Genomic DNA, 9,685 nt, shown 5'->3' on the forward strand with positions numbered 1-9,685 from the left:
ATACTCTTAGTTATCAGTCTGAATCGCTTTTCTGTGTCAATAACTGGTATAAGTAAGTAATTTACACTACACAACACTGATTTAAACCATATTAGTCGGAACATCATACGAATTAAAATTATTTTCTTAATAACAGAAGTCCTTATTTTGGTTTTCTCAAATATCTTATTTTTTTCAAATTAAATGGTTCCAAATTTGGTTTTTCTAATTTTTATTTCAAAATTTTCGAGATCTGAGTAAAATTTTTCGATCTTCGTATAGAGAATGCGGCGACTTTTGCAATTGGACGTCTGTGTGAGGCTCTCTTTTCCGCTTCTGCTTCTGCTTCTGCTTCTACAGCCAACTCTTCAACTCGCCCCATTCCAATCCAGGACCACACTCAACAGTGTGACCAGCATAGACAGCAACAATGTGGCCGAGTTTTCACGTCGTTTGGCCAACTTCTCGCTTAGAATGTACCACACACTAAACTCGCTGAGGCCCAATCAGAACATTGTCTTCTCCCCCTTCTCCATCCAGAGCTGCGCGGCAATGGCCCGAATGGGCGCCTCGGGGGAAACTGCTGACGAGTTGGATCGTGGCCTGGAACTCGTCTCCAATGATGCCACTCAGATTGCCAAGAGCTTCAACGATGTACTCGCTGCGTATGAGAACAGTTCCATTCTACACATTGCCAACAAAATCTACATAATGAAGGGATTTGAACTGCGGGAAGAATTCAGTTCGCTGCTCACCAAACAGTTTCTATCGCCTGCGGAGAATGTGGACTTTGCCAGGAATGTGGAGGCAGCGGGTCTTATCAATTCCTGGGTGGAGCAACGCACTGACAACCTAATCAAGTATCTTATTCCGGCCAGTGATCTGGATGCCGACTCTCGTCTCGTGTTGATCAATGCGATGCACTTCAAGGGCAACTGGGTGCATCCATTTGAGGAGCGATCAACCCGCAATGAGCGCTTCCACTTGAACGAACTGGATGCCATCGATGTCCCTATGATGCACTTACAGGAAGTTCTCCGTTATGCTGATCTGCCCAGTCTAGATGCCTCCGCACTGGAATTACCCTACGCGAAGTCGGACTTCTCCATGTTGATAGTGCTGCCCAAGAGCCGGACTGGACTGTCCCAGTTGGAGGAGAAGCTGCGAAACACACCGCTCGACAAGATCACGGAGCAACTGCACGAGGTTCAAGTGGATGTCAAGTTGCCCAAGTTCAAGTCCGAGTTTCAGGTGGAGCTGACAGAGGCTTTTAATCAGCTGGGCATGACTCACTTGTTCTCAAGTCAAGCTGACTTTAGTAGGATGCTCAAAAGTCCGGAAGATGGCAAATTGAAAGTGTCGAAGATCATTCACAAGGCCTTCATTGAGGTGAATGAATTGGGCACTCAGGCTGCCGCAGCAACCGGAATGATACCAGTTCCTGAGTCGGAGTTCATTTCTTTGGTAGAGCCCACACCTTTTCATGCCGATCATCCATTTAATTACTTTATTATCAATAAGCAGAGCACTGTGTTCTTTGCAGGCAAAGTACTAAAACTTTGAACACGACAAACTTTTTACCAAACAAGCATGTCAAATTCTTAAAAAGAACTGTAGCAAATAAAAAAAAATTAAAACAACAGTCGGAAAGGCTGGTAAGGAGGTTGTATGGTTTATAAAAAGGTTCTATATTATTTTGATCTATTATTCTGCTTAATCTAATTAATTTCAGATGTAGCCAACGGTTATTAATTCAATTTAAAGATTTTAAGCAATTTATGCGCCTTGAAGAATGCAGTAATTATTACACCGCTTACCAGCTCTAAAATAAACAGAGTATGCGAATGTTAAGACCTTACAGTGTGGATGATCTACCCTATAATTAATAACCGGGTAGCTACTAAATTTTTGACAAGAAAATCCAATTTACCTTATCGTTAAATTTTTTTTTAGACTGTACGGTTGACAGCAATATCATAAAAAATGCACTAAGCTATTCAGTTTATTGTTAAGCTTTTTGAATAACAAGTAAATAATTAGTTAAGCCATGTATTTGATTTTATGTGGGCATAACAAAGCATTTGATACAGGGTATCAAACTATCATCAAACCACGTTTACATACATTCATATAAAATATTAATGCACTTAGGCCACAGGAGAAATTGTGGTGCTGTTTGGTGCAATTGTGGTTGTTTTGTTCTATAAAATTAAAAAGATTCGTAACGGATATAATTTAATTTAAAAGATCATTCATATTCACCTGGCCAGGTTCCGGGCCTCCTGCTATCATAGTTATATTGGAGCCAAATCTATCCAATAGATTCTCTTGCACATTGCCTGGAATACAGCCTCCATCGCAGTTGCAGCAGAATATGTTGCAATTTCCCACTCCGCAGCAGGGAGTTGGTGTTGTTAAGTTGCCACAGAAGAAATTGTAGCAGGAATCTGTCCAGAAGAAACGGGTACTATCCAAGTAGTTTTTGCACGCCACCTCTTTAGGGGGAACACCGAATCTCACGTAAGTAAACGTACAACATGCAGTATTCCCCAAACTCCATGCTTCCATCGAGAGCAGCAGAAAATATACTAAGCCCAAGTAGCGCATTCTTCTATCGTCTTTTCCAGAACTGTTATTTCACAACGAACTTTGGTTCTTTCAGCTGCACGAACTATTTATAACAATTTCTCTGCCGCGTGTCGAATATATAATTCCTATAATTATCTACACTTATCACATAATAATATGTAACAAATCAATTACATGAACTCAATTTATTTTCAAATATACGTATATTTGATATTCTAATTCTTAAATCGATGTTTATATATATTTATTTTGTATACACTTTAATTTTTGACATGTATTTTTCAATTAAAACTATTAAATTTGAGGAGTGTTCCACATATTTGGATCAACTAATTATAGTATATGTATGTAATAGTTTTCATAATAATAGAATTGTTTGTTATTTGGGTTTCACTCTTTATGAACTTAAAACCACATTTATGATAAATTTGACTGTGTGTATTGTTATATTCGAACCCAAATTTAATATCTTTGTGTGAAATTTATCAAAAATCTTTTTTGAAAACGTAAAGGCTTTAAAAATATCCCAAATAAATCTGTGAAAACTCATTAAGGGCAGATCACAAATTGAATTTAGAGCAATGTGATTTCTAATTTAAGGTAAATCTTAATTCGAAACTGCAATCCATTAAATATTTAACAATAATTTATCGATAGCATTTTTTTGAGCGTTGAGCTTAGAGAAATTTAAAAGTAGTAACACTTTTAATTCGTTCCTTTGTGAACTTTTTGATAAAATTTTTGAGTGGATCTCCAGGAATGCATCCCCCTTTGCAGCTGCAGCCGAATATGTTGCATTGTCCCTTGCCTTGAAAATATGTTGCCATGCCCGATCGTAGTATCCATATGGATAAAAGCCGTGGTGCAACTCGAATTTAATCTTAACGGGTTTGCAACAATGTGGACTTGTTGTAGATATTGTGGGTGTAGTTGTTGTTTCACTTGATTCATCCGGATAGTAGCAATCGTCGCAGTCTTCAGGATCTGACCTTAAATTTATAGAATCCTCAAATATGGTCTCATTGGTATCCAGTGTAAATCCCAAAGTGGCTAATGAAAGAGGTTCTTTAACGCCTTCAGGTAACTCTGCGTCAGCTGCAACTAATTCATCTGCAGCCAGTCCGATATCCCAGGCAGAGAGAAGAATCGCAATTGACAGATACATTTTCACAGACTATACTAAATCTACTTTTAAAAGGAATATTCGATGTACACTTTGAATTCATTTAAATTCGCTTTTATGCAATAACTAATCCAGTGGAAACAATCGATAATCTTCAGTTGAGTTCGATAAGGGAGAAAGAAAGATAGAAAAATGTTGAAGGCATTGACATCCATTCAAGAGACGAACGCGAACATGAAGTGAAGTCTGGCAGGTGTGTGCTAAAATCGATGCCTAGATCCAGGGCGAAGAAATTAATTAAATTATTTCAGCACAACTTGAATGTGAAATATATTTTGAGGCTAGACCATAATCTGTATGTCATATCGTTTGAAGTTGGTCAAACCTTCGACTTAGCAACTTTACAAGTCAAAATTTTTGTTGAATTTTGTATGATATTTTACAGAAAAATGAAACGTCTCAAAATTAAATTGAAAGTGTTGTGTTCTAATTATGTTGGTACTAATTATGATATAAGGAGTTGATTAAAAGTGAAAATTTGAGAATTAAAATTTCCAAATTTCAAAATTTTAAAGGGGGGACCCTTAGCAAAAAAATCGAAGCCAGACCGAAATTATTATTTTTTTATTATTTTATTAACTTTAAACGCAGAATGAATTGAAAGGCCAAACCATGCTTTAAATGACATTCCGCTTGAAAATCGGTTAAGTTTTGACAAAGTTATGAAGTTTCGAAGTTCGTCAGATCTTTGACCTAGCCAAAATTTTTCAATAAGAAGAAAAGGCTTTCAATCAAGTTAAAGTGTTGTTTTACTTATTGAAATATTAGAACCGTATCTATATATGTGTGTGTTTATGCATATGTGTGCGTGTGTGTGTGTGTGTGTGCATGGTTGAGTGTCTGTTTCTCTGTGTGCAGTCAATAATGTTAATTAAATTATAATGCGCGTGTTAATTACTTAATGAAGCGAATTGTTGAAACTTTTGTGTGATTGTTGTTGTTGTTGCCTCTGTTATTCCTGTTGTTGTTGTGTTGTTCATGTGTCGGTCGCAACGTCATTCGATTGTGCAATAACAGAACAAAACTCAAAGGAATTCTTACAGTTACTCACACAATTTTGCGCCCACCGCCCGCAGACAAATTTGATGAAAAGCCAATGAATTGTTTTTATTGTTGTTGTTGTTGTTGACTACTTTTTTGATGGTTCTTTGTGTTTTGGTGCCAACCCATTAAGATGGCCGCTCATTAAAAACAAAAACAATCTGCTATTAATGGTCTTTTTTAGTAGTGTAAGTATAGACACTTAAATACCCTTGCTTACTACTTATTTACATAAATGTTTCACTGTTAAAATAACTTTCTTCTTCTTGACAACTCTATTTAAAGCATGCAAGCTGTATTTACAATTCGTAACAAATGTCATGTAAAAGCTAAGAGAACTTTCTGAAGAGTATTCCAAGTATCGGTTGCAGAACAGCGAGACAAAGAAGAATATGAAGTTGCCACGATAAAGAGGAAGTACAAGAAGCTAAGATCCATCAGTATATGATTGACTATAACATACCCTTTTAGTTTAACAGAACTTCCCAATATTTTCCATGACTAAAATGTATCACATTATATTTTCATTGGGCCTTATAAAAAAATATTTGTCTTCATAAATACTTTTCTTACTTTAAATATCTACCCTATTCCAAGATTTTTAGGCATTCGTTGAATACAGGGTATCTCAAGAACTAATACAATAGATTTTGCTGGAAAAAAAAACAACGTTTGATTTTTCCTTAACGCTATTAAGGGTAGATACAGCAGCATTAAAAACAACAATTAAGTAGGAAAAATACACCGCTCTTTGTATACTCTTTAAAATAAATTTAAAAATAAATATTAAAATAAATTTATACAAAAAAAAGTTAATTGTATTTTATAAAATAAGAATGAAAAACTTTTTTACTAAATTTGCATTTAGAATAAATTTTAAATAAATAAATACAAATAATTAGAATTAGAATAGCCAAAGCGTGCGTAAAATTGCATTAATGTTATTACCAACAAAAGCAAAAAAAGGGACACTTTTGGGTTGAGGGCTTTATTTCAGTTACCTCTTCAGATACTTTGACTCTTTCTTTGCCCTTGTTCGTGCGGTAATTGTGGTTGTTTAGAAAAGTGAAATGTACTTAAAACCCAAGAAGGATGAAAAAATTGTCAACGGAGACCCAAAATCAAATTGCTCATCTTTGTTGTTCTATAATCCTTGTAGGGTTTAAATGTGCGTCTGATGGCTAGAAAATTAAGTGAACAACACTCAAGAAGAAAATTTGCTGGAAGGCAGACGCTGCCACGCCTACAACTTCCAACTCTTTAGGGGATTTTAGGGGAACAGAAAAATATGGCATTCATAACTCAAGGACTCACATGCTAAAGTAAACACAGATAACTGTTTATCAGCGCCAGTTTCACCTGCTGCCACACTCACCTCCGACTTACATATGTTGCCATACTCTCTCACACGCACACATACACACACACACACACACACTTTCACATGGCCCGAAATCTACTCGCAAATTTTGTTGATTTAGTTTCCCACTTGTTGCCGGCTAACAAATTGTTATCCTTTATTTATGGCGGATTTTTGTCGCCTTGTTCCTGCCTGCCACGCCTTCTGTGCCTCCAGCTCCTGCTACAAAGTCCTGGCCAAAATGTCGCAACAAAGGCGCGACTAATGCGCTTAGTCGACTCCAGCTCCGACTCACAATCCGACTCCGGCTGAGTGTGGACTCCGTGTGTGTCCGTGTGTGTGCCCCGAGGTAATTTATTGAAAGTGTGCCGAGTGCGGTGACAATGCGCTAATGTGCGGCATAAACCACAATAAATTTCACTCGTTACTGCATTGACCAACTCTAGTTGTCAGTGTATTTATACCTCTTTTCATACTTTTTTTACTCCTATTTCTACTCCCATTTCTACTCCTATTCCTATTCCAATTGCTAATTAATACAAGTAAATGTTTAAATTTTTAACCTATTTAAGAGCTGACTGTATTGAATTCTTGACTTTAAGAAAAAGTCAAATTTAATTAATATACTTTAAAGAAACCCATTTAAGCTTTATTAACAATTCAATCATTTTTAATGATAGATAAATGCATTTGTTTGTTACAGCTGCAGCCGAAAACTCCATCAAAAGTGACATCAAAATGTGCTGTAGAGTTTTACAACTTTGTGCTCAACATGTGGCAACTCTGGAGAATGTAGAGAATGTGGCAAATGTGGCACGCACTGCCAGTTGATTATAAGTGTACTTAGAAAGTGCAGGACATAAACTTGTATAATATCATGGCGATTGCATTTCAGATTCAAGCAACATAGAAATGCACAACGTGGCGTATACGCGATCTGATCAAATGAACCAACTTCAAGCGACGAGCGACGTTTTGGGGCTGAGTGAAGCGAATGCGAATGCGAATGCCGTTGACACGAGGACGTGACGTGAACGTGGATTCAGTTTAGTTCAGTGAAGAAGGAACTCGACAAAAAGGTGCTGCACGTGCCACAGACAGAGACAGAGAGACAGAGACAGAGACAAAGGTGCCACACACAAATGCAGATGCACTTGCATCACAATCAGCATCAGAATCAGCATCAGACAAATGCGCATTCATTTCGCATTTTCCATTTTCATTTAAATGCACGCAAATTCGTCGAGGCAGCTGTCGAGCAAAAAACCAAATCCGAAACCGAACAAAAAAATAAAGAAAATAAATAAATAAACTGTTGTAAATTTATCTGATAAATATTTCAAATCAAATCAAAATCTACATTGGAAAACATTTTTATTTTCAATGCGGTTTATGATAATTACTCATTTCAACTTTGCAATTGTCCAAAGTTTATCATTTTTTATTTTGTTAGCGTCAATTTCAGTTAAAGTTAATGAAAATTGAAATAATAAAAGAGTTAAAGAGTATGCTGAAAATAAAATACTCTAAAATATATAATAAATGAACTTAAGATAAATACATAAATAAATAATTAACATATTATAAGACTACATAAATTTATTAACTTATTTATTATAAATATATTTAATGTCAAGTAAATTATCAATATCTAAATTAATGATATAAATTAAAATTTTTAAATTAACAGAAACTATATTAAAAAACAATTATATAAAATAAAAACTTAAATACAATAATCAAATATCAAATACTTGAAGTTAAATAGTCTAGGGTGCTTAAAAATTATTAAATGAACCTATATTTGTTGCATAGGTTCAGATCAGGTCAATAGATATTTGTAAGTAGTAGTATTGTTTTCTATTTAAAAATTGCCACATTAAATTTTATTCAAAACTGTTTCTAACTCATGACTAAAAATAGTTGTTTTTTATAAAATTTAGAACTGAGCATATTAGATAAATTCTTCTCTTTATGAGTAACAAATGTCATGTCTTTCATGTAATACATAATTTCAGTGAGAGTATGACAGAAATAATTGTATTTATGTATGAACCTGGAATACCATTAATAAATACTACGTTGGTTTCAAATGAAACCCACATAATTAATTAATTGTAGTGCCAACATTATTATAATTTGCATTCATATATTTTATTCAAACGGCCCTACAAGTGGGCGTGGCAATGGGGTTGCTTAGTTTATTTTCAGTTGCTGTTATGTGACGTTTTTATTACACAATAAAATCATCTATCTAAGTGTGAGTGTGTGTGTAGTTTGTTTGTTTGTGTAAAACTTTTCGCTAAGAGTTTATTCCCTCTTTCTCTCTTCTTCTCTCTCATTCTCTCTCTCTCTCTCTTTCTCTCTGTCCCTCTGTCTGTTTTTCTTGTCGCTGGAAGCGTCACATCCATCAAATGTCAAACGACAAATCCATTTCGCGTCTGTTAGTTTCGGATTATGCAAAAAACAACAATAACAACAGCAACAACAACAACAAATTGAGACTTGCACATTTAGTTCAATTCAGTTGCCTGACTGCCAAATTGCTGTGCAAATAAATGAATTGAATTGTTATTTGCCGTTCGTGTTATTTGAAAATTGCATTGTATGACATTTTGAATACTTACCCCTCTGCCTCTCCCCCTTCCCCATTCAACATAGGACAGCTGGAAAGATATGTCACTTAATTATATGTATATACATATATGTGCTATTGATGTCGTTCCTTAAAATATATGAATAAATTATTCTTGCTGCTCTTAAGCAGACTAAACTCTATTTTGAATATTAGTTTCAAACATTATCATCACTTTAAAATTGTCAGTTGAATACAAGTACAATTAAAATGAATTAAATTGATGATAAGTTAAAGATTTTGGTTTTAAAAACGTTTAATTGTATGCATTTAATAAAATATACATTAAACATCTGAATTTTCAATTATATTTAATGATAACTAAAATATATCATTTGTTATTTATAATTTTTTGGCCTAAACTAATAGGTAGATCTAAAATATTTTATCGTCAACATGTAAACACATTTTATGGATTTTCCTTTTAATTTGCAATCATAAAAATAAATAAAATAAATTTTAAAATATTACGTCAAGTATACGAACTGTTGGTTAAATAAACTAATTCATAACTTTTAAACAATGCTTTAATATTTTAAGTGAGCAAAAATTTTGTTTTTAATATTTTTGTATATTTTATAAATTCCATGAGTATATCTTTATATATATGTTCTTGATCAGTATCAACATCTATTTCTTGGGAAGTATTATCGACGTCATGTATATTTTATATATGTTATGTATTATGGAATTGAATGTCGAGAGAAATGTGGACTAGTGCCAAGTTTTAATGAATATATATACGAGTGTGAGTAAATATATACGATAGTCTTTAAAGAATTCACTTTTTCACCTCTTTCAGATTTCGACTCAGTTAGTCTACTCGGGAGTTCAGTAAAGATCGGTCACAATATGTTGATTAAAACATTTTATCTATTTTGTATAATAAATGTATTAT

General features: G+C 34.3%; 2 protein-coding genes across 2 annotated transcripts; one reads left to right on the forward strand and one right to left on the reverse strand.

Moving 5' to 3' along the window:
• The first annotated feature begins 35 nt into the window (after positions 1-35).
• LOC117780246 (antichymotrypsin-2-like) lies at positions 36-1,608 on the forward strand. Its single transcript, XM_034616698.1, has 2 exons — positions 36-52; positions 262-1,608. The coding sequence occupies exon 2, from the start codon at positions 265-267 to the stop codon at positions 1,540-1,542; it is 1,278 nt and encodes a 425-aa protein (XP_034472589.1). The 5' UTR covers positions 36-52; positions 262-264; the 3' UTR covers positions 1,543-1,608.
• A 355-nt stretch (positions 1,609-1,963) lies between these two features.
• LOC117780250 lies at positions 1,964-2,624 on the reverse strand. Its single transcript, XM_034616701.1, has 2 exons — positions 2,242-2,624; positions 1,964-2,180 (listed from the first exon to the last, which is right to left on the reverse strand). The coding sequence occupies exons 1-2, from the start codon at positions 2,584-2,586 to the stop codon at positions 2,127-2,129; spliced, it is 399 nt and encodes a 132-aa protein (XP_034472592.1). The 5' UTR covers positions 2,587-2,624; the 3' UTR covers positions 1,964-2,126.
• Positions 2,625-9,685: the final 7,061 nt, after the last annotated feature.

The sequence above is a fragment of the Drosophila innubila genome (assembly GCF_004354385.1).
Source record: "Drosophila innubila isolate TH190305 chromosome 2L unlocalized genomic scaffold, UK_Dinn_1.0 4_B_2L, whole genome shotgun sequence".
In the NCBI taxonomy this organism is placed as follows: Eukaryota; Metazoa; Arthropoda; class Insecta; order Diptera; family Drosophilidae; genus Drosophila; species Drosophila innubila.